At 37.7% G+C, this 26,357-nt stretch overlaps 1 protein-coding gene and 1 long non-coding RNA gene across 8 annotated transcripts in view; one reads left to right on the top strand and one right to left on the bottom strand.

The window, feature by feature from the left end:
* LOC137644115 (aspartyl/asparaginyl beta-hydroxylase-like) overlaps positions 1 to 15,544 on the top strand; it is a 104,808-nt gene extending 89,264 nt beyond the window's left edge. For all 7 annotated transcript variants that reach the window (XM_068377078.1, XM_068377079.1, XM_068377080.1 and 4 more), the window contains 3 exons: positions 182 to 309; positions 11,190 to 11,421; positions 14,776 to 15,544. In XM_068377078.1, the coding sequence (XP_068233179.1) occupies positions 182 to 309; positions 11,190 to 11,421; positions 14,776 to 15,057 (642 nt within the window). In that variant the 3' untranslated portion in view covers positions 15,058 to 15,544. The remainder of the gene's footprint in view (positions 1 to 181; positions 310 to 11,189; positions 11,422 to 14,775) is intronic.
* An 8,405-nt stretch (positions 15,545 to 23,949) lies between these two features.
* Positions 23,950 to 26,357, bottom strand: part of LOC137643705 (uncharacterized) — an 8,631-nt gene continuing 6,223 nt past the window's right edge. Inside the window, exon 2 of the long non-coding RNA XR_011045053.1 lies at positions 23,950 to 24,037. This is a non-coding gene — a long non-coding RNA (uncharacterized lncRNA). The remainder of the gene's footprint in view (positions 24,038 to 26,357) is intronic.

Below are 26,357 nucleotides of genomic sequence, written 5' to 3' on the forward strand. Positions count from 1 at the left end.
AGCCTGATGAATTGAAAGTACCATACGTAAATTGAATTTAGAACACCAATTTCTAGGACCATCACAGTCTGAACAGTATTATTGAAGATAACTTATTTTTGGGGGAATGTTTGCTGTTCCCTAAACACATTTTTCTTGCCTGTAGTATTTTATACTAAAATTTATTTCTTTTCCATTACAGGTATATGAAGAAGCTGTTGAAAAGGGCCTTTTCCTCAACAGATACCAACGTTCTTTATACAACGTTGATAGACTAAAGTCACAGCCCACTTGGACTGTGGAACAAACTACATATACAGAGTTCTTCAGGTCAGTGGGCATTCATTATTATAAAAAATTATGTGGGTGGGTACTGCTGTAGATGTACAGACTTATATAATATTTTTGTGGTAATGATTTTGGATACTGAATACTGGTTGTACACACATATACCAAGGCACTTCCCCCAATTTTGGGGGGTAGCCGACATCAACAAATGAAACAAAAACAAAAAAAGGGGACCTCTACTCTCTACGTTCCTCCCAGCCTAACAAGGGACTCAACCGAGTTCAGCTGGTACTGCTAGGGTGCCACAGCCCACCCTCCCACATTATCCACCACAGATGAAGCTTCATAATGCTGAATCCCCTACTGCTACCTCCGCGGTCATCTAAGGCATCGGAGGCAGCAGCAGGGCCTACCGGAACTGCGTCACAATCGCTCGCCATTCATTCCTATTTCTAGCATGCTCTCTTGCCTCTCACATCTATCCTTCTATCACCCAGAGCTTCCTTCACTCCATCCATCCACCCAAACCTTGGCCTTCCTCTTGTACTTCTCCCATCAACTCTTGCATTCATCACTTTCATTAGCAGACAGCCATTTTCCATTCTCTCAACATGGCCAAACCACTTCAACACATTCATATCCACTCTAGCTGCTAACTCATTTCTTACACCTGTTCTCACTCTCACCACTTTCGTTCCTAACCCTATCTACTCGAGATACACCAGCCATACTCCTTAGACACTTCATCTCAAACATTCAATTTCTGTCTCTCCATCACTTTCATTCCCCACAACTCCGATCCATACATCACAGTTGGTACAATCACTTTCTCATATAGAACTCTCTTTACATTCATGCCCAACCCTCTATTTTTTACTACTCCCTTAACTGCCCCCAACACTTTGCAACCTTCATTCACTCTCTGACTTACATCTGCTTCCACTCCACCATTTGCTGCAACAACAGACCCCAAGTACTTAAACTGATCCACCTCCTCAAGTAACTCTCCATTCAACATGACATTCAACCTTGCACCACCTTCCCTTCTCGTGCATCTCATAACCTTACTCTTACCCACATTAACTCTCGACTTCCTTCTCTCACACACACTTCCAAATTCTGTCACTAATCGGCCAAGCTTCTCTTCTGTGTCTGCAACCAGTACAGTATCATCCGCTAACAACAACTGATTTACCTCCCATTCATGGTCATTCTCGTCTACCAGTTTTAATAATAATAATAATAATAATGTTTATTGGACAAAAATATTTACATTAAAAGATTTACAAAAAGAAAAAAAGACTCTGTCCAAGCCCATGTGGAGCACTCGAGCATTCACCTCTCTCACCACTCCATCAACATACAAGTTAAACAACCACGGCGACATCACACATCCCTGTCTCAGCCCCACTCTCACCGGAAACCAATCACTCACTTCATTTCCTATCCTAACACATGCTTTACTACCTTTGTAGAAACTTTTCACTGCTTGCAACAACCTTCCACCAACTCCATATAACCTCATCACATTCCACATTGCTTCCCTATCAATTCTATCATACGTTTTCTCCAGATTCATAAACGCAACATACACCTCCTTACCTTTTGCTAAATATTTCTCGCATATCTGCCTTACTGTAATAATCTGATTCATACAACCCCTACCTCTTCTAAAACCACCCTGTACTTCTAAGATTGCATTCTCTGTTTTATCCTTGATCCTATTAATCATTACTCTACCATACACTTTTCCAACTACGCTTAACAAACTAATACCTCTTGAATTACAACACTCATGCACATCTCCCTTACCCTTATATAGTGGTACAATACATGCACAAACCCAATCTACTGGTACCATTGACAACATAAAACACATATTAAACAATCTCACCAACCATTCAAGTACGTTCACACCCCCTTCTTTCAACATCTCAGCTCTCACACCATCCATACCAGACGCTTTTCCTACTCTCGTTTCATCTAGTGCTCTACTCACTTCATCTATTGTAATCTCTCTCTCATTCTCATCTCCCATCTCTGGCACCTAAACACCTGTAACAGCAATTATATCTGCCTCCCTATTATTCTCAACATTCAGCAAACTTTGGTTGTACAATAGTTTATTAAGGGGGTCATCCACCATTGAACCCAAAACCGTTATTTATCACTGGAGGAATCTAATTTGCCTGTGTTATACCTACTAGTGCAAAGATAAATCTATGGGAGTTTCATTGAATTTGGACAGTTATTTTTTTTAAATGAAGAAAAGCTCTATTAAACAAAAAAAAAAAATAATTCAATTTTTATCAAAAAGTACTGCATAGAATTAACTAATAATTTCCACGAATTGTGTTTATTACAATATAAACTAAATGCCAGTAAAAATTTTCCATTTTTAAATATTAAACTTAGCCGGTGAATATATAATAGCTGACGTCTCCGACGGCTCGACAGATTCCAAAAACTCGCGCGATCGCCGTGAAGGTTGCGGGTGTGACCACCAGCGCCGACTATCGGCCAGATACCGCATATACTTGTCAACATCTCCAGTTCTTCTCTGTCGGTCTTGTCGACAAGTTGGTTCCGCTCGCTTTATGACCTCGAGTTTTCTACCGAATTGGTGAAGTACTTGGTTTTGGTTTTATTGCTTTCGCCGTGTTGGATTATTCAATACTATCTTCAAAAGAAATGCTTTTGAAAGGAGAGGAAAAGTGTTTTGCCCTTGCTTTTTTTTTTTTTTTAATCTCTGGTTTTTCCATAGGGAAAAGATGGCCGACCCTTCCCTCAGTGTACGGAAGTGTGTGTAAGGCTTTTAGTAATTATTTTATCACTTTATAAATTATTGTTGATATTTATAGATTTACCTCTATATATTTTATATTTTATATCTCACCCGCCTTTATTAGGCCTCTTCGATTAGCTTTCCATTTATACTAAACATCAAGATAAATTTTATGTTTTGTTTATATGCGGCCTTTACCTATTCCTTGTAGGCGGTCCTAACTTGGAAAACGAAGTTAAACAACGTTGAGCCCATTCAACTTTTATTTTTGTTAAGTTTAAATCAGTTGCTCTGTAAGAGTGATGAGATGAATATTTTTTAGAAAATATTTTAAGAAATATATTCTTTGAATAGTCTTCGTGCTGTTTTTTTCAAAGATGAACTAACGTTTGGTTTATTTATGCTACGCAGTTTGCGCTCTATCGTTACGATAGAGAAAGAGAGAATCACGGTTTCACTTTGCAGAAAGAGTAAATCGATTTTGACGTTGTGTTCATTCTTCTTTCAAACTGAAGTGTTTTAGATACTAATTTAAAGGAACTTGTTAATTTTCAATTTCTTAGTCCTTTCAGTTTTTTCCTTTGGTCAAATAACCCGTTATTGACGAAGGGTGAGTGGGCCATTCTCTTGTGTGTGACAAGAGAGAGAGAGAGAGAAAGAGAGAACGATCCGATCTTTATTCTCGTCCCAAGTCTCTGTACAAGGAGTTTGGGAGCGAGTAACGTTGTTCTCGATTCAGTTTTTTACTCTCGTCCCAAGTCTCTGTACGGGGAGAGAGGATAAAACGTTTTAGTTTTTATTCTCGTCCCAAGGCACTGTACGGTGAGAGATTGAAAACGTAGTCCTTAGTGAACTAGTGTTTAGTCTCCTCCCCAGTCACTGATCTTTTTAACTTTATATATTTCCGTTTTATTCGATATATATGTATATGTTTATTGATTTTTGCATGTGTGTTTCATTTTGTACTAATGTGCTTACATTATACGACTCATTTCGCAATTCTAACCTTTTGATGTAAGGGAGAATTGCGTGCTTCAGGTAGAAATCAGTTTTATTCATGTCTAATGTGAAATTATTGAAAAATACAATATCAGTGAAGTGCAAAAAAAAAAAAAAAAAAAAAAAAAACATGTTCTGTGTTGCGGAGGGTTCGTTTGTTCGTGCTTGTCACTTGCCTAGTCCGAGACCTCTTTCAGGCTCCCCTGCACCAGGGAGAAGGAATGTCGTAGGACCTAAGGGAGTGAGGAGTGTAAACCAACGAACAGACGTTTCCCTCAAAGGTATCAGACGTTGCTCGGCAAGCACGTCCTTGCCATAAGACAGGAGAGACGAAGTTTCTCCTCATCTTCCGATGATTCGTCTCTTTAAAAGCCTGGGCGTATAGTTTCGAGACGGTTGAAACGTTTATTAGTTCCTTCAGAACAAGTTCAACGTCCTAGCTGTAGTCATAATAAGAGTCCCGTTCATAGCGATGACATTCATGTACAGACGTTTCTGCCACAGACTCGACGTGACGTTGAGCAGTGGACGCCGTGGACACAACGTGACGTCGAGTGTCAGTCACCGTAGTCTCGATATAGCATCGATCAGCAGTCACTGCTGTTTACTACGTGACGTTTGAACGTCAGCCACTGCAGTCACAGGTTGATCCAAAGTTAGATATGCTGTTAAAGCTTTCTTCTTCAATAGAGGCTTTCGATCCTGTTCCTGTGCGATAGGATCCTTTGCTTTTTATATGTCACGGTTCTGGGATACGTGATTCGGGTCTTCAACCTTCTAGACGAGCTTTGTTACACCACGCTGTCGTTATCTCTAGTGACAGCTTTGCTGTTAAGCGAGATGCGGAGCATAAATCTCGATGTAACTTTGATCGCTTTGAACGTCAGCCACCGCAGTCACAGCGTGACGTTGAGATGCAGAACGTGACGTTGAGCGGTGGACACTGTAGACATGACGTGACGTCGAGGGTCAGTCATCGTAGTCACGATATAGCATTGAACAGCAGTCACCGCTGTTACTACGGGACGTTTGAACGTCAGTTACTTCTGTCACGACGTGTAGTAGAATAACATTCTTTGCTGTCACAACGTGACATCGACCCTCCAACTTTAACTTCTGTTCATATACAAGTGGATGTAGCCTGTCAGGCTTTTCCTTCACGTCATTCTGAATATAAATCTCCTTCTCGCAAGACTTTAGATTTATCAGATGATGTGCCTTCTGAAGAAGTTGATGACCCCCTTTCAACTAATGTACCTTTGGGGAGTCATTCAGAAGAGGAGTAACCTAGGGTGGTCCAAGAATCCCTTGTATTTTAATTATGAATTTCTTTAGTGAAATTTTGTCCTAGACTTTCTTCGACGCCTACTTTTACGAAGTCAGTTCTCTCTTGTTCTTCCAAGAGAGCCATGCTCTTACTGGGAGACTGGTTGGAATCCAGGAGAAGTTTTGGAAAGTCTGCTTTTGCTTTTCCTCCTTCTTAATTAGCTTCTCGCTCGGGCAGGAGAAGCTCGAGGAGAAGTTCTCGGCTTGGGAGTACCTGCCTCTGCCCAGGGAGACTTCTTAAGCCTTGTGGACTCTCCTCGTCGTCTAGCCATGAGACGCTCCAAGATTTTATGGTCGGCTTCAGAGCTAGACCATCTCCTGTTAGGAGTTTTTTCGAGCGTTTGAAGTTTTTATTTGTTGGATTGGTCCCTGGGAGCCTTAAGTAAGAAGGTCTCTCCAGCTGTCAATGTATTGCTGTACAATTATGTCATGCATGGACAAGGCTATCAGGGATGGCTCCAATGATCTGGCAGCCACGTTCACTGCAGGAGTACTTAAGATGTAAGTGCGCTCAATGTGTTCATTGTCAAGACAAACTTCACGATGAAGACTACCAAATCTGTCTTGACAGCAGTAAGGGAAGGCGACTGGATGGTCTCTCTCGACCTTCAGGATGCATACTTCCACATCCCGATTCATCCAAACTTTCAACAACATCTGAGGTTTGTGGACGGGAAAGTAATGTACCAATTTCGAGCACTGTACTTCGGCCTCATTCCTGCTCCTCTTGTTTTTACAAGGCCCTTGCAAAATGTAGCATGCTTTCTACATTTTTTGAGGATTCAGAGCCTCCCTTTATTTTGACGACTGGCTAATCAGGGCGTCGTCATTATATCGCTGTCTGGAGAGCCTCTAATGGACATTAGACCTAACCAAGGAGCTAGGTCTCATAGTGAACGTAGAGAAGTCGTAACTTACAATACCCCATCCCAGACTATTCTTTATTTGGGAATGGAGATACAGTGTCTGATTTTTCGGGCCTTTTCGTCTCCCACAAGAATGGAACAAGCTCTGTTAAAAGTCCTTCACTTGCAAGAGAAAAACAGTTGCTCTGTAAGAGTTTGAACTAGCCTCGTGGGAACTCTTTCATCGCTGGAGTAGTTTATCTCTCTGGGGAGACTCAACCTATGCCCTCTCCAATTTCACCTAAACCATTGGAACAAGGAGAAGGGCTTAGAGAGTATCTCTTTCCCAATCTCCAACTCAGTCTAGACATGTCTGACTTGGTGGGACAGCAACATCAGACTTCGAGAAGGTCTTTCTCTTGCGATCAAGAACCCAAACCATGTGTTGTATTCAGATGCATCGGATTTGGGTTAGGGAGCTCCACTGGACAGTCTGGAATGCTCGGGTCTTTAATCCACGGATCAGAAGGAACTCCATTTAAGGCAAGTAACATCTCTCCTTTGGCGAGATTTGTGCAAGGAAAAATGAATGTCTTGGCGGACTGCCTCAGCAGAAGAGGACAAGTCATCTCCATGGAGTGGACGTTGCATAAGACTGTGTGAGAAGCTATGGATGACATGGGGTCAACCCACCATAGATCTTTTTGCGACTTCACTGACAAAGAGGCTCTCGACTTACTGCTTTCCAGTTCCAGATCCAGAGGCAGCCCACATAGACGCTTTCCTGCTGGACTGGTCTCACCTGGACGTTTATGCCTTTCCACCTTTCAAGATCCTAAACAAGGTGCTGCAGAAGTTCACCTCTCACGAAGGGACCAGGTTGACATTGGTTGCTCCACTCTGGCCCGCGAGAGAGTGGTTCACAGAGGTACTTCTATGGCTGGTAGACGTTCCAAGAAGTCTGCCGTTACGGATGGATCTCTTGCGACAGCCTCACGTAGAGATTTCATCAAAGCCTCCCCACGCTTCGTCTAACTGCCTTCAGACTATCGAAAGACTCTCTTGAGCTCGAGGGTTTTCGAAGGAGGCAGCTAGAGCGATCGCGAGGGCTAGAAGATCCTCTACCATCAGGATCTATCAGTCGAAATGGGAGGTATTTAGAGACTGGTGCAAGTCCTCCTCTATTTCCTCTTCCAAGTGCCTCTGTAGCGCAGATTCCAGATTTTCTGCCTTATCTGAGAAACGGTCGCTCCCTCTCTGCATCCACCATTAAAGGCTACAGAAGCATGTTAGCTTCTGTTTTCAGGCATAAGGGTTTGGATCTTTCTAATAACAAAGATCTCCAAGACCTGCTTAAGTCTTTCGAGACTTCCAAGGAGCGTCATATTTCGACTCCTGCTTGGAACTTGGACGTGGTCCTACAGTTCCTTATGTCAGACAGGTTTGAACCATTAAATTCAGCCTCCCTGAAGGATCTTACCCTCAAGACACTTTTTTTTGGTGAGCTTGGCTTCGGCTAAAAGGGTTAGTGAGATACATGCTTTTAGCAAGAACATCGGCTTCTCCGCTAATAAAGCAGTATGCGCTCTTCAACTTGGTTTTTTTGGCCAAGAATGAACTTCCGTCTCGTCCTTGGCCTAAATCATTTGAAATCCCCAGTCTTTCTGAGATTGTGGGGAATGAAGTTGAAAGAGTGCTGTGCCCCGTTAGAGCTCTTAAATTTTGTTTATCCAGAACTAAACCGCGACGAGGTTGTTCAGAGGCTTTATGGTGCTCCGTTAAAAAGCCCTCTTTGCCCATGTCTAAGAATGCGTGGTCCTATTTTATTAGACTTTTGATTCGGGAGGCACACTCTCAATTAAGTGAGAAGGATCATAATTTACTTGAAGTCAAGGCTCATGAAGTTAGAGCGATAGCAACTTCTGTAGCGTTTAAGCAAAATAGACCCATTAAAAGTATTATGGACGCGACCTTTTGGAGAGGCAAGTCGGTTTTCGCTTCATATTACTTGAAAGATGTCCAGACTCTTTATGAGGACTGCTACACACTGGGACCATTCGTAGCAGCGAGTGCAGTAGTGGGTGAAGGCTCTACCACTACATTCCCTTAATCCCAATATCCTTTTAATCTACTCTTGAAATTTTTAATCTTATTTTGGGTTGTACGGGAGACTAAGAAGTCTTTTGCAATCTTTTTGATTTGGCGGGTGGTCAAAGTATTGTTTCTTGAGAGCGCCCAGATTAAGGGTATTGATGAGGTCCTGTTATAGGGGTGTTCACCCTGGATATAGCAGCTCCTGGGAGTCTTTCAGCATCCTAAGAGGATCGCTGGGCTTCGTGAGGATAGCGGACTAATGAGGCAGAGTAATAATCAGAGTCTGCTTCCTTACCAGGTACCTATACTTAAGTCTGTTTTTTGAATAGTTGTCAAAAACTCTTGAGCATATACGCCTTTATTGTATTAATACTGGTCTCTACCCACCACCATGGGTGTGAATCAGCTAATATATATTCACCGGCTAAGTTTAATATTTAAAAATGATATTTTGATTATAAAATAAATTTTTGAATACAGTATACTTACCCGGTGAATATATAAATTAAAGGCCCTCCCTTCCTCCCCGATAGAGACCTAGGGGACTGAGAAGAACTGGAGATGTTGACAAGTATATGCGGTATCTGGCCGATAGTCGGCGCTGGTGGTCACACCCGCAACCTTCACGGCGATCGCTCGCGAGTTTTTGGAATCTGTCGAGCCGTCGGAGACGTCAGCTATTATATATTCACCGGGTAAGTATATTCAAAAATTTATTTTATAATCAAAATATCATATTTTTGGTATTTTTTCTAAATAAATATTTATATATTTATAATTTTAAAAGTTTGAAATATTAAACATGGAAAATAAACCTTAAAAATATTTCTCCTTATAAGGTATTATAGATTTATTCCTCTTTACAACGATGTATTTGGATTTGAAATTGGTTGATAAATAGCGGAGAAAAATAGTTTTGAAGGTCAATAAGTATAGTTTTGAGATATCGACATTCAAAGTTTTTCTATGAGAATCGATAAGAGTATGAAGGAAAGCAAAACATTATAGCTTTCATTAGCAAATATTATCGATACATTTAGAACTAGTCTAAATTATTTGAAGAACAACTAACTTTCTTATCTGATACAATTTCTACAAATTACCACAAGCATGTGCCCCCCCCCTCCCCATTAGGGGTACTGATCTCCCGTCACCATCATCACTTCACTGCTGCCAGACTCACAGACTTACCATCACTCTCGTCTACTTTACGCTTTTTTGCCCATCTAAATTGAGATGCCACTATCACATTTCTCCTTCTGGCAGCTAAAGATCTTCTTTTGTTTTTGGGAATTATGGAAAGTTAATCAAGTACCCAATCTTTGGAAAATAAACAAAACCATTTGAAGTGTAAACAATGTAAAACTGGCACGTATACACACTTCTGTGTTCCATTACCACGTGGGTGACTTAAAGATATATGTTTGCCAGACGTATGAAGATATCGAAAAAATATTAAAAAATTGGTGTATATATGCAAAATCAATGCGCAAGACAAACCTACATAGTCTGCTTTAGCAGACAACGCAGTTAGGATGACTTAACCATTTAAAAATCATTATATCTTCTTTATACATAAGAATTATTGCCAGAAACTCCTTGACATGTTTGGCCATAGATAGAAGTAATATCTCAATTTTCGATATCTGAAAGTTTATATGTCCACACACACAGTGGATGCTCCCCTTTAATAAATGAAAAGAAACAGTTTTTCCTTAAATAGTTGTCAGTGACACTTTTGACTTTATTGTCTTTTTGGAACCATTATCAAAAGAGTAATGATACGATACATGTATTTCTACAATGGACAATTTCTTGCTCCACTTTTTTTTTTATTTTTTTGAATAGGAACCTGTGTACTGTAAATAATCTTAAAGAATTGAGATCCTCCTACCATGGACAGTTACTAGAGGGCCCTCAAGCTAGTTATGGGAAGGGGTTAGTTATCAGGGTCTTTTTAACTTTAGTGAATAGCCTCATCCAAATTTCTCTCTTAATTTGAAGACAAATGAGGTTTGATTAATATGCTTTTACCTTTTTCCATCTGTTGTCTTGGTAAACTGTGGGTTTCAACTCCTTTGTAATCCGGGAAAGTTATGGCCTACTACTTGATAGTTAGGGGAAGGTTTAGCTTTGTCCTTCTTTCCTTACTCTTCGATTCATAGAAGGGCGACTATATTAAATGTAACCAAAGTGGATGTAATAAAACAGCTAACCCTAAAGAGACTACTGTAAACTGAAGATGAGTTTAGGTTATTAATTATTACTGAAGATGAGTTTAGGTTATTAATTATTATTTTAATACTATAAATGACATCTCTTTCCTTCACTGGCAACCCACCTGCCTCAGTGTGTGGGAGTCAGCAATATGAACATCAGGGAAGGTTCATGAAAAATAAAAATTTATAAAATGGAGAATAGTTTCAACTGAAAAGACAAAAAACTATGGCGTGCCCAAGCTTGTTATTCCCATTACCCGCTAAATTGTCTCATTATTACATTAGAGGTCTAAGTCTTGGAAGGAAAGAAACTAGGAAATTTTTTTTTTTGGGGGGGGGGCAGTAAACGTTGATATAAACAAAGCTTCGAGAGAAAATAAATATGATCTCAGGCGAGTATTGAAATAGCAAATTTTATAATCAAAATTTTAATTTTGACCAAAAAAATTTTTGCATGAGAAAAGTGAGTTTAGGAAGAGAATAAGGCATCAATTTGGCAACATTACGGAAAATTTAAGTTGGAATGTGTTAGACAAGTAAAATATTTTTTTTAAGTTACATTACTAGTCTCTATTTATATTTATTTAGACAACTGAATGTACTTCGTGGTTGCTAGAATTAATAACTAATCCTGTATACCTTTATTCATAACAGGAAACTTGAAGCTAATTGGCAAGCAATAAGAGATGAAGCTGTTGCATTGTTAGCAGAGCCACCTCAAGATGGTTTCAGACCAGAATCAGAAAATCTCCGTTCAAAAGGAGACTGGAAGCAATATGAAATGTACAGCCGAGGACGTAAAATTACAGCAAACTGTGTCAAAGCAAAAGTAACATGTTCATTGATTGATGAGTTTACACCAGCTGCAGGATGTAAGAGGGGCCAGGTATGAAAAATCTCTTATGCTACTATATTTGGATATTTAGTTTTCATGTTTTTACTTAAAATTGCACCACTTTTAAATTTGCAGCACTTTTAAATTTGCAGATGACCTATTACAGTACTAATTTTCTTTTTAATTCCTTGATACAAAGCTTTTTCCTAACATAAATTACTTAATTTAGCCTATTTTAGATTAGGTTGTACATGTCTATGGTGTTATAGACTTTGAAAGATTAGTAGAAAAAAATAATTTCCTTGCAAAAGTATTAGCTGCCTTTCCCACGTTAGTTCTTTCTAAACCAATCTGAGTCTTGCCTTTCCCACGTTACTTCTTTCTAAACCAGTCCGAGTCTTCACTGTCAGAGGTTTTATCCAAATATGTTTAGCTTTTCAGGATTCAGTAGACATCCTTTATTTGGATCCAACCAGCCAGCCTCTAACAAAAAAGAGATCATGTACTGTGCAAAGGCTGGCTGGTTCTCTCCTAGAATAAATGTTGATGTGGTTGAAGGATGCAACTAGTATTAGGTGCCATGTGCTACAGAAAAAAAATCTCTGTTCTGTTGAGTTTAAGTCCTTATTTTTTTTTAAATCTTGTTCATCCGAGTCTTTCTTATTAAGTTTATATTCTTTTTATCCAAATCCTTCGTAAGATCAGTTGTTCCTACACAGGTCCAAACCCTCGTTCTTTAATAGGAGTATGATTTTAGCAAAGCTGGAAACCTGGCTGTTAAAAATTATAACAAGGCGTCAGTAATTGGTGGCGGGGAATCCCAGTAAGCCACTTTGACTAAAGCTACTGAACAGTACAGACGTACTTTTGGTCTTCCCTAACTTGGCTGATTTAATCTTCTTATATTTACGGAGTGTGTGTGCTGTTCGCGAATGGAGAAACGTACGGGCATGAGGTTCTGTCCTGGGATTACTGGCTGTGAGTGCGACACTCATGTACAGGAGTAACATTTACTCCAATTCTGTATGTCCTTGTAAGGGGCCTAAATGCTTGCATTCTTCCCCCTGTAAAGTATGTATGATTGGTCATTGCAGTAGGTAGAATATGGCAAGACATGGAAGAAGTTAGCAAAGCATGAATTTTTCCTATTTGGGCTATTCCTCAAGGCCAAAGAAATCCGCTAGTTCTCTTCTTTCATCTTCCTGTATTCTACCACTCTAGCCTTCTCTGTCTTTCCCTCCCCCCATTTGCAAAGCTGTAAAGAAGCAGAACAACCCATATCTTTCGTTTCTGCTAGTGGACTGTGAGGTCATTTTACCAGATCCTCCCAGTGGATCAGGTAAATCCAGCTGTTTTCCCCATAGTGAGCCTGACAGTAACGAGTCCTCGACTCTAACAATGCTGTGACTTTCTTTAGGCTTGGAGGGTGTTCTGTCCATGGAAAAACTTTGGCAAGTCCTTACAAGGACTTCCCAGTCTCCCATTGCTGCCACTTCCATTGTGACAGAAGCAATGCATGACATGACTCCCTCCAGCCTGGCCCAGACTACTGTAGATGCAGTTGAGGACAGGTCTTTAGTTTCAGCACCTGCTGAAATGATGACAACTGGGAAAGAGAAAAGCTGGTTGCGTCCCAATTCACCTCCCATGGTCATTTCGATCTTTGGAAGTAGTGTTTGGTTGGTACCTGCCTCATAAAGGTAAAAATGTAAGTGCTTCTCCTGCCCATCCATTGGCCTCCCATTCTCGCACAAGCGTGAGAAGGGTGCCATCATTTCCTGATGGGAACAGACACCAGTTCACTGCAAAAAGCATACTTGCATCCCTTCCTGCTGGATCACCAGAGTTGTGCCAAGGTAGAGACAAATCTTCAGAAAGTAATGAAGATTCTCGTATGCCACAGATTGCACTCGCTCTTCAATAGAAGAGTTCTCTGATAAGACTAAATCTCTTTCTTGCATGTGTGCTAAGGCACACTTTTATTATTATTAACCTAATTATTACATTTCATGAAAGTACCGTAAAAAAATATTTTTACAAGCAAAGTGCAGATTTTTCCTCACCCCTGTGCACACCCTCACGTCCCAGAGCAACCCCTGTGCACACCCTCACGTCCCAGAGCACTCTTACGTCTCTGAAGATCTTGAAGCAGTTCCTAATCCTGGCATGTACTCTAAGGCATGTGCACAAGCTTCTGAGCATTCTATAGAGCTAACTTTTGTAGATCTCATTTTTGCATGTGCACCCCAGAGCTTAATTAGACTCCTGAAAAAGAGCTAACGCTTAAGGTTGATCAATCTCGCACTAAGGCGTGCGCACACAAGCTCTAAATCGCATCCATTACTTGAAAGATAAACGTTATTATGAGGTTGATGCTCATTCACACATGCAAATCTTAGTGTGCTCTCTCCTTTCCGATGAAGCGGATTCTCAGTCTCATGCACATACCCCAGGGCCCTCCCACTTCTTGGAAGAGGAATTGGTATGTGAATTTGATATGTATTCCTGTGCACACAGTGGGAAAGATAATTCTCAAATGATGCTCAGTCCCGACACACACGGGCTACAGAGCATTTACATTCTTCAGAAGAACAACTATTTTTGAAATGAAGACAGTCATGATTACTTTTGTTTGCAATACTCACTTGAACACTTTGGTCCATGCGTGCTTATCTAATAGCCAATGTTTACCTAGAAGCGTAAATGAACCAGAACATTGACTCTCTTGGAGAGGCTTATACAGTATGCGTGTTCACTCACACTCTCATGTGATAAGCACCCACATACCGCTAAGAACAGAAGCACCCCTTCGTGCGCCTCAGCTTATAATTCTCCTTAGGTACCATTTTTTCCAGGCAAATGACTGTTCCGGACATTTGTGCATGTCTTTACGTTTTAATTCTTACATCTAAGTTATTTTTGTTAGTGCTCTATAAATATGTAATACTAGCAAAGAAATGAGGCTTATCCAGTTGATAGCCAACAGCAAGGACACTCAAACATGGAGAAAAGTACAAAGATTTGTAACCTTTTCTTTTTCAAATATATTCTTCTATTTCTTTAGAAATACTATACTTTAAAGTTACCTATATGACGTTTTGGGATGCACTTATGAATCTTATAATTTAATCAGAACAAGTTGGGCATTTTTACTGCTAGCCGCCACCAACAAAGTAATATGTAAATTAGGACTGGGCTTTACACATTTAAACTAGCAATAAGATGTCCAATAACCAGTGTTTTGAAGGAGATAAATAAGCGAGATTAATTATATTTGTCTCCTGCCATTCCATTCATCTTGTATGAGAACATGTCCTTTTGGAACAGAATAGTATGTTTATCTTCATGAGTTTCTCTGAAGTTTTTCAGATTTTCAAATTAATTATTACTGTAAATTTCTTTCAGGTAAAATTCAGTGTGATGGATCCTGGCACCCACGTTTATGCTCACACTGGTCCCACTAATTGCCGTTTAAGGGCCCACTTGGGTCTTGTGATACCTTCAGGTGTGCAGATGCGTGTTGCTGATCAGATGGTAAATTGGGAGGAAGGCAAAATTTTCATTTTTGATGACAGCTGGGAGCATGAGGTTTGGCATAATGGGACAACTAAAAGATTGGTGTTAATTGTAGATGTCTGGCATCCTGAATTAACAGATCATGAGAAAAAATCTTTATCTCCATTGTAATTTTTTTTTACATGTTAAGTTCTTTTTGTGCCTCAAAGACATATTGAAGATAATATACAGTAAACTACCACAATGTTTGCAAATGCATCGTGATACCCAGGATAATGATTGTGTGTTTCACTAATAAGGACTTTTGACTTTAATTTGTTAAATATATGGAAATGCTCATATCTTAATAACAATGTACAGTACAGTATATCATTGCTTATGAGGTTAAAAGGGTACCAATAATTACACGTACATTAGTACTGTTGTTTACAGTGTATAAATTCGATCAAAGTTTTTATTTTGTATTTTAGAAATGAACAACACCTAGTTTTTTGGTAAACTGTACTAGCATAAGACACAGAATGTGGTATTTATGATATATTTGTTTTGTTACATTATTGAGGTGGTATTTAAATGTTATTTTATAACCCAGAAATCAGCAGGCACACATATTTATTAAACATGCCATGGCCAGTGATTTGCATAAAAATTAAGAGTTGTCTTTTGTATCATTCATTGTTTATGTTTAGACAAGAAATGGCTCCCATTTACTGTCATTCCAGGTTTTGCTTAGTCTTTATTTCCTAACATAAGTGTTTGCAAATCTATATCAGTAATATTTCAATTCTAAGAACACTTATTTGTGTAGTTTTGTCATTTTTTGAAAAATCTTTAATATTCTAGTCACAATAAGTGCACAGTATTTTGTTACCAGTAATTTACATTTTAATGTAATTTTAGCATTGTATTAAAAAAACACCAAAGAAAATGTCAAGAATAATATTTCATATTGCACTCTAATCAGCTAACTTATTGGAGAAAACCTACTTTTATCTCTTAATTGGATTTTAATTCTTTTGAAGAGTTAGATAGATCTGAAGCAGCTCCTCATTTAATACTATTACAGCCAAACTTCTTACTAAAATTGTGTGATTTAGGTTAAACCTAATTTTGTTATTACCTGCATTATGGTAATAACCATATTGATATTGATCTGTTTATTTGTGTACCGTATATACCTGTTCAGATACCAAGAATTTTTTTTATTTCATATTTTTATATTCACTTTTATTAATTTATTTTTACTAGAATTTTATTGAAAGTTATCAAATCATAGTGCCAAAACAGGAGGGTCTTCAGAAAATATATAGTACCTCCAAGCTAATAGAAATGTGTTGAAGGTCACCATATCATCTTCACTAATTGATACAAAAAAATGTTGTTTAAAAATATGGTAACCTAGTAAGTCATGATGAACAACATTAAGGAATTTGATTGGTGATTGGCCATCAGCAACATAAAGGGGTTTGTATTGGGCTGAAGGACTGTTAACAGATCTTTTATAGATACTTTCATAATAATCTTTTTGGAAGAATTTAAATCCAGATAGGTGACTTTAAGGTACATACTTCCTTCTCTTTTAAGAAACTGGATTGCCTTCATGCCAAGGAATCTTCTGGTCTTTGGGAATGAACACCAGTCTTGAATCCTTCATTTCAAATATTTGAAAAATGTAAATCGAGTCCCCGTGCTTAGCCTGGGATATTTTATTTGATAGTCTGCTTGTGTGTTTCATTTTAATCAAGACAACTGGAGAATGGAATAAAACTGAGACCTTCTTGCTATGTAACCAAACTCAGAACCACATAATTTTCAAAAATAGAATATGTAGATAGGCTTTTTATAGACCTTTCCATTCCTAGTTTAGATATTTACCTGTGCTTCCACATTTATATTTAGAATACCCTCATATGCTTTGAAGAAAAAAAATAGACCACTGTTAGCAGTACAGTTATTGAAAACTTTTTAAAACTTTGGGAACCATTTAAAAAGGTCCAAGAGTACTGAATTACTTTTGTCTAGAGACTGAACTATTTTAAAATGTGTTGTCAGATCATGTTACCTTGTTCATTACCTAAGGTATGCTTTAAAAGTACAATGATGTAATTTGGTTGTTTTAAATGTATAATTTTTTTGGTTGTTTCAAATCTATGATTTTTTATAGTTGAAACTGTTATGCTCCAACAGTTGGACCACTGTGAAATGCATAATTTATGCACACTGAAATTATTTGATTGAAATCATAGGCATCTAGTTCCTTCCATTAAGACTAGGAATGCTATAGGTGTATACGTCACTTATAAAATGTATGGTTATTTTGATTACCATTACAATGATAGGGCTATCTTGATTAACATTAGTGTTAGGGCAGTCTGTTTTCAGTTTTTTTTTTTTTTTTGAGTGAGCAGTACTTACATGCTGAATATTGAAGATTAATGAGAAAGCACATTACTAAGCAGTTATGACTTGTCATTATTGTTGTGCTAGATAGGTTTTTGGAGGATTTGGTATTTGCACAGTACAGCATAGCTGTAATGTACCAAGAGTCAAGGCCCCTGCCAGAAATATTCATATAACTATGAAAGAAAAATGTCAAAATTTATCATATATTTTAATAATTTTGCTCCATTATTCTTTTGGTGGATGTTGTTGTTAAAAGAAATAAAATTATGCAATTTTCTTTATGTACAATGGTTTTTAGGTGCTTTTGTAAGGAAAATTTTCTTTAGTTCCTTTAGGGCTTATTGGTGCTTTCTAGTTTTATATTTTAAAACAGTTTTATGTTTCATTCTAAATATCACTAAGTGCACACTCCAGAAGCCTTGGGAGAAGCTTTACTATGAAAACTCCTTTTTTTTTTTTATTTGGAAGGTACTTTCCTTGATTTATTGTTTGGTACTGTACTAGTCGAGATCTGTTTAAGATCATAGACAACTCCCTAGTGTGCCTTAATTGTGCTCAAATGTGTCAGTTGCTAGAGGTGATATAAAAAGGATTTTAATGCTGAATATTGTTTACTTGTGACTTTAGGTAACCCAGCTATATTTGTGCTTAAGATAACGTAAAGTGGGTGATCTATTACAACATGAAGATGGAGGAAATAACCTTTTGATTACTCGTCTAAGTAAAGTTATCGCTTGCGTTCTTCAGTGTGTATATATTATTACTTTTGTGCCCATCAGGTAGCAGTATATTTTATAAACTTTGAAGTCAAGTGTAGTTGTTTATATGAAGAAATTTTATTTTAAAAGGTGAAGGTAGCTTTTGTTGTCCAACAGTTTTTGTGGAAGAAAATGGGGCATATAGTAAAATTTAATTTTCATTTTATGATTCAGATGTTTTTGAATCAATAATATATTTATATCTTTAAGCCAAATTGTGATCATGGCTTCATTACCTTTTACAGCTTAGAATCTGCACTGATCTAGTAATTATTATGTGAAATAGATATGGGAACTTAAGTTGGTGTAAATGTAAAGAAAATTATAATGCTTGCACAACAGATCAAGAGGATAGATTATTTGATACGATGTAGATACCCTGTAGCTTATATATATTTTTTTTTGTGAATGATAATGATTTTTATGAATGGTTCCTCGTTTTGCTAAATAAAAGGGATATTGTTGAAAGATTTTTGTTATCCTTGGATTGAATTTATAGATTTTGACCATAGCGAGGCACTGAGACATGTGAGGCCATTTAGCACCAAAATGCAATGGGGAAGAAACCCTGCAGTTATACTGAAGTGAATGTTAAAGGTTGGACAGCAAAATGAAAGAAAAGAAGCAAGAATGGATGCAAAGCGGAGGGATTTAAAGCAAGTGGAAATAGGAACCAAAGGAATGCTGCAAAGACCTTTTAGTAAGGCCTATAGTACATCACATATGGTGCACTAACCACTAAAAGGTTTCAAAATTTGGAAAGTGGTTAGTTCTGTTTTTTACATTAACATTTAACTAGTGTTGACATATTCTTTAAACTTTAACGTGACCTTCTTTGTAGAGTTCTCTGTTCGAGAAATAATAGAGAAACTTACGGCAGTTATATTAAATGAAAATTTTTATTTATGAAAATCGCAGGCATGCAAGAACAATGGCTTACAGCTTAGCCATTAAATCCCCCCCCCAATAGTCTTTTTCCTAATATAAATGGGGCTATTACAATAACATGGCAGTCACTGACATATAGAAATAATCTGACCTCATCACCTGGTTGGATATGTCAGCAAGAACCCTTTTTACAATGAGGAGTTTATAATAAAGATAAGTCATTTAATTGTTCTACTTTACCTCCATTCCTGCTTTATTTCTTCCATCTTTCTATCAAACTCAAAACTTTTACATCAGTGCATTCGTATGGTTTTCCTCCAGTCCCACCTCAAAGTGGATTGGTCCAAGTGCTATGCCATATGGCCCACATTCTTTAAAGATTACTTCTAAAGAGTAAGAAGGAAGGGATGAGAGAATGTCCAAAGAACTGACCATATATATATGTGATCAGTAACCATGTTTCTCTCCACCCAAGATACAGTAGGTCCAGGAAATAACTGCTAATGACTCAAGAGGTAGACCTACACAGTAGGCTTCCCCCAACCTGCCACCATCCCTAGCTGACAAATACACTAAAGTTGAGATAGTACTAGAAAATTATTGGGCTTGAGTGAGGATCGAACTACCGACTTAAAGACTGGGAAAATTATATTTCCAATAAGCTACCTTAGCCCCAATTCTATTTTCTGCATTTTATTCTTTGTGTTCCTCTCAGTTTTCCTAGGTATCCTCCTCCTTTACATTTATTTTTCTTTCACTTTACCAGAGAATATCTTCTTTCAAGATAATGAAAGGTTTATTTTCCTGATTAAGCTCCAACCTCCTGTTTCCAATATTTATTCATGCCGGGGCTATAAAAGGAACTCGGTTACATTACAAAATCAAATCGCTATTTTTTAGTCTTGGGTAGTACCATAGCCTTTGTACCATGGTATTCCACTCTCGTGAGTTTAAGTTCTCTAGGTTGAAAATAGAATGGGATATTTGATATAGGCACAATTACTGTTCCAATAATGAAAATCAACTTCAGCTACCAATTTGTGGGATCATCTTCACCATAACCTAAATATGTAAACTGCACTGATCACCGATTCCTTTGATCTCATGGTTGACATGTTTGAAGTCTGCAAAATTCTACGGAAGGGTGCATTTGGTAATAACCCACTGGCATTGTTTTTCCAAAGGTTATCTGATGTCTGGAGGATATTGTACTGACAGTTTATTGTAAATAGTTACAATTATGTCTGAAATTCTATGCAGTCTTCTTGACTTTTGCACGTTACACATAATTTTTCTTTCTAATAATTTTTTCTACAGTATAATGAATCAATGGTAACTGCAACTGTCAAAATCTCGCTGATATCGATGGCATACACAGCTGTCACGCATGAAGGACATGAAACAACAGTGAAACTTTCAAATGTGCATCAAGATTCAACCAGAAAGGCCTATTTTTAATAGCATTTTCCTGTGTTAGTATATGGTCAGTCTGGATGGATGTGTTGAAGATACGGCATCCACAAGAAAAGGAAACTTTAGTGAGGCAGCAGTGACTGAATCAAGAGAAAAAGTGCCTTTGTGAAGATTCATTTGCAAATAAACGAAGATCCAGTCAGTTCCTAAACAAAATCTTAGGGATCATCACTACATTCTGAAATCTGTTGAATTCATTGACCTTTTTTTAAACCACTGAATATGTAAAAGAAAGCAAATATCTGGATGCAGATAGACCGTTTGTTATGGTTCTAGTTCAGGAGACTATTGAAGGATATGCAAATAGTGGTTACGAAGGGAGAACATCCTTCCTATAACACAAAGGTATACTTTCTTTGGTAGATCTTTGGCAATGGGACATTCCTTTGATGTTTCCTCTAATAATATGTACTTGACTGCTATGTTAGTCAGGCCCTTCAGTAACCACCAAACACCAATACTTTATGACAAATATATGCAGGACATCTTTAGCCTCACCAGTGGAGCAGACAAAGCAAAGAAACTAAATGATGTCTGAAAGCCTAAATTCAGTCATCAGCTTTACCATTAAAACCAGCAGAAGAAGACCTTTCTTTCTGTTGATGTCTTTTTTTTGACAGAAAACCTAGCTAGTATGTCATATTTCTCTACACAAAGGATACAAATGTAAGGTATTAACTTAAACAAAGGAGACTACCCATATTCACACTAAGGATATGTTATTGGTACCTATATTAGGATATTCTCTCACAGCAGTAATTGAAAATTATACATTCTGATGTAAAAACAAACACTGCACAGAGTAACGTAAAAACTAACAATTTACCACAAAATTTACAGTGAGATGACAAGAAGATGCCTTCAGGTGCATCAAAATAAATGGGGGGGGGGGGGGCACCGAATGCTACTTGTGGAAGAATATTGCCGATATTCTTCAGTCACTACTTCTTGGTAGTTTACGTTATGATGAACGGTGGTGCTCTTACCCCTCTCCCATGGGAATCTAAAGAATATATGGCTAGTGACGTTCACACATACAGATTCCCAAAAGAAGACAAGACTTCATATAGGCTACATTAAGGGTTCCATGTGAGACCTAAATTCCAGCCATGTAAATTCCACTCCTAAAACTCCCACGAAAATTCCACCCAACAAAATTTCCACCGCAAGAAAATTTCTCCCCACTATTTTTTTCACCCCAACAATTTTCAACCCCACCTAATAAACAAACAGAACTTTAATCACATACTGTACATTACAGTAAACGATTGTTTGTTCAAAATAGTCAACTGGGTATTTAAAGTTAAGCGATTCTTTGCTAAAAGATAAACTTTATTTTAATTGAAACTATATAACAAATTGTATTCGATTTAAATTTCAGTTGCTTTCTTAACGTTGTCTTAGAAAGCGTGCCCAGTCGTTTGGGCGAAGTCTTAATCATGTCATCTTGAACAATACCTATTGAGGGATGTTGTACTGGCCGAACTTCGGCCTGTTAAATATACAGTAATGCAAATTGAGCTATGTCATTTTTAGCGTCAATTTGAGTGAACTCTACTTTTTATACTTTTTTTCTATTTAAAAGTTTATAATAAACATTTACAAAGTTTATCATAGAAATATAATAATAACTAAAGTTTAGGTGAAAGATAAATATGGAAATATATTAAGAACTATAAGGTAAGGTGAAAGATAAAAAATATTAAATTTTTTCATAAATTTTTTTTCATTAAAATGTACCTAATAAACATTTACAAAGTTTACCATGGAAATATAAAAATAACTAAAAGATAATTTTTTTACTTATTAAAAACATGCTTTTTAAAAAGGTAAATTTTTCTAATAGAAATCTCAATAAAATAAAACTTTTTAAAAATACTGTTTGTAAAATAGAATTTTTTTTTAATAAAAATATGAAAATAAAAATTTGTGAAGTTTTCAAAAAAATACAATACTATAATAAGTAGAAAATATAGGAAAATACTTTGGAAGTTTTTATTCAAAATTTAATATTGTAGGCAAGTTGTCTCAGATAAACAGTAATGTCTAAGTCGTCTATAGAATCGATTATGCTTTGAATTCTTCTTTCCATGACAACGTATTTTCTTTCCTTACGTCTCGGTTCTCCGGAAATTATCCCAAATTATTTAGTCCTTTGTAGGCTCTCTTCCTTTCTTAAAGCCTCTGTTAAGAGCCAAACTGCCAGACAGACTGCCACCCCTCCACGGAGTTATTTGTGCTAGGGAGATCCATTTGAACCCTGTTAAAAACATTCCACCAAGATAACACAAATCTAGGTCTTCTTCTCCGGTTGTTTGTCATTGGACGCCCAAGATGGTTATCTTCAAAATAATCAAAACCAGGGTTGAGGCATTCATCATAATTTTCCAAATTACGTATGTCTTTAAAGCCTTTTATGACATATGTAGGAAGAAAAGCTGTGAAAGTCATCATTTTAATTAGCGTTCTTTCTAACATTTTCTTCGCTGACATATAGATGGAGCTGTTTTAAATGTCCCATCAGCTAACCAGTGAGGATTCTATTTCAACCATGTAAGATTTTCTTTAGGGCTAAAAATAATAACTCTATTCTCATCACCTAAACCACTGTCATAGAGAATGAAATTACCACCAGTGAAAGTAGAGCACAGGGATTCCGGTATAATAAAGGAATCAGCCCACTGAGGAGGTGGAGGGTAATCACCTTTACCTCTTCTCCTCCTAGATATGGTATGCTTCAATTTCTCTCCAGAACCGATCTTTACCGCCACTTCATCTGGTAGACCAGCAATGGTGTGTTGGAGTATGCGTCTTGGTGGATCACGAGACGCTTCAGCAGCTTTGCAGATATTTTCTTAGAAAGCCAGAAAGCCAGCAATGGTGTGTTGGAGTATGGGTCTTGGTGGATCACGAGACGCTTCAGCAGCTTTGCAGATTTTTTCTTAGAAAGTCAGCAATGGTGTGTTGGAGTATGGGTCTTGGTGGATCACTAGACGCTTCAGCAGCTTTGCAGATTTTTTCTTAGAAAGTCAGCAATGGTGTGTTGGAGTATGGGTCTTGGTGGATCACTAGACGCTTCAGCAGCTTTGCAGATTTTTTCTTAGAAAGCCAGCAATGGTGTGTTGGAGTACGGGTCTTGGTGGATCACTAGACGCTTCAGCAGCTTTGCAGATATTTTCTTAGAAAGCCAGCAATTGTGTGTTGGAGTAAGGGTCTTGGTGGATCACTAGACGCTTCAGCAGCTTTGCAGATTTTTTCTTAGAAAGTCAGCAATGGTGTGTTGGAGTATGGGTCTTGGTGGATCACTAGGCGCTTCAGCAGCTTTGCAGATTTTTTCTTAGAAAGCCAGCAATGGTGTGTTGGAGTACGGGTCTTGGTGGATCACGAGACGCTTCAGCAGCTTTGCAGATTTTTTCTTAGAAAGCCAGCAATGGTGTGTTGGAGTACGGGTCTTGGTGGATCACGAGACGCTTCAGCAGCTTTGTAGATTTTTTCTTAGAAAGCCAGCAATGGTGTGTTGGAGTACGGGTCTTGGTGGATCACAAGATGCTTCAGCAACTTTGCAGATTTTTTCTTAGAAAGTACAGTATTTATTTTTATCCAAGCAAGTCCCTCTCATACATTTCTTCCTTAAAAAGAAAAAGATAATTGGTAGACGAAGAAAATTACATTGTATATAATGAGCGTAAAGACAATGTGGAAAAACAAGAAGAACCTATAGGCATTATGAAAAATTCTATAATGGTTGCCGTGCCCACATTCACACTGTATATAATTCAAGTGAGCCGGTGTAACGTTGAATATTCACTCCCGTAGAACATAAACTCCTCAGTCTTTATCATATGTATAGTTTGGATCCCCTGGTTATTATAATATGTATAATATAATATACAATCCCTTTCAATTATTTCCACTCCCCCAGTCTTTATTGCACATATAATTTGCAATCCCCCAAACAATATTAGAATGGCTATTTCTGGGTCTATAAACTTTCTTTTCATTATTTTGCTCAGTACATATATTAGACAAAAATCGATAGCGATGCAGAGTGGGCACGTCAAAACAGCATATCACAAAGTATTACGGTATATGTAATTAATTTATAGAGTACTGTATAGTTATGATAGACAAATATATCAGGGATGTAGAATACGCATGATATTTCAACTCGTCGATGGAAGGTCATTCTCTTTTTAATGTCGAGGACATTCAAGCGATAGTTGAGCACTGGAGGAAGGAAAGCCATATAAATATATAATGACGAATCTTACGCGAATAAACTTAAAATTATCCAAAATAAACGTGTATTACTTTCATATAATAATTGTAAGTTATCTTTTAAGTTTTTTTTTCTTTTGCGCTTAAGCAACTTCAGAAACGGTAACCAACACACCTGTTTAGAAACTATAAAAGATGCTGCCTCATCTCGTCATTTTTACACTGTGCCACCTTCTGCTAAAAACTTCGCTGTATTAGCAATCGCATAAAGCCAACAGTTCGTCTCATTTGGCTGCTGATCACAAGGTATAAGATGAACTTGGAAGCAACCATCTTTGACATGAGATGCATTTTGTGCTTTCAACGGCTCTTGTGCAGACTCAGTCAAGTTCCTTGGGGTCATGCTGTATGCAACTTCATCCTTCTCTAACTGTTGAAGAGGTGAACCAATGATTCCTGTTTTTATTAAAGTGGGTCTGCACAAAAATATAACACTGAAACAAATTCGCTTTCTGTTTGTGACAACAAAGTTGTGTCTAACACCTCTGCATAATGTTGCTAAGGCAACAGGAATTGTGCAGCGTCTAGGATCTTACCATTCAGGCACTGGTCATTCGTTAAGAGCCTGTCTTCATGAGCGAGATGAATATTGGGTAACCACATCTGCCGCAGCAATTTGCATTTCTGGCTTGGGATATAATAGTTCTTTCGATATATGTACACGTTTGGTTGCTTTCATTTGTAAGGGCATTGATTCTCTCAAAAAATGACTTTTAGACTGCACAAATTGCACTTTTGCTTTAGTTATACATTTGATGATACGAGTATGCAAGTGTTATTGTCTAACAGCTTATCAATTTTACAAGGACCTTTCCATGGAAGTTGTTCTTACAGCCTTTCTATTCAAATGTTTCAGATTCTTTTAAAAAACAAAATTTCCAAGATTTGTAGCTATATGAAATACTGTAGTAGGTTGGCCAGGACACCAGCCGCCCGTTGGGATACTACCGCTAGAGTCATGGGGTCCTTTGACTGGCCAGACAGTACTACATTGGATCTTTCTCTCTGGTTACGGTTCTTTCTCTTTGCCTACACAGACACCGAATAGTCTGGCCTATTCTTTACAGATTCTCCTATGTCCTCTTACATCTGACAACACTGAGATTGCCAAACAATTCTTCTTTACCAAAGGGGTTAACTACTGCACTCTAATTGTTCAGTGGCTACTTTCCTCTTGGTAAGGGTAGAAGAGACTCTTCAGCTATGGTAAGCAGTTCTTCTAGGAGAAGGACACTTCAAAATCAAACCATTGTTCTCTAGTCTTGGATAGTGCCATAGCCTCTGTACCATGGTCTTCCACTATCTTGGTTTACAGTTTTCTTGCTTGAGGGTACACTTAGGCACACTGTTCTATCTAGTTTCTCTTCCTCTTGTTTTGTTAAAGTTTTTAGAGAGTTTATATAGGAAATATTTATTTCAATGTTTTTACTGTTCTTAGAATATTTTATTTTTCCTTGTTTCCTTTCCTCACCAGGCTATTTTCCCTGTTGGGGCCCCTGGGCTTATAGCATCCTGCTTTTCAAACTAGGGTTGTAGCTTTGCATTTAATAATAATAATAATAATAATAATAATAATAATAATAATAATAAATGATAATAATAATAATGTGACTTTCGTCATAATTTCGTAGCTGCTTTGCTTGTGCAAAATTTGCAATATTTGCACTTGCT

This window comes from Palaemon carinicauda, chromosome 7 (genome assembly GCF_036898095.1).
Source record: "Palaemon carinicauda isolate YSFRI2023 chromosome 7, ASM3689809v2, whole genome shotgun sequence".
NCBI lineage: Eukaryota > Metazoa > Arthropoda > Malacostraca > Decapoda > Palaemonidae > Palaemon > Palaemon carinicauda.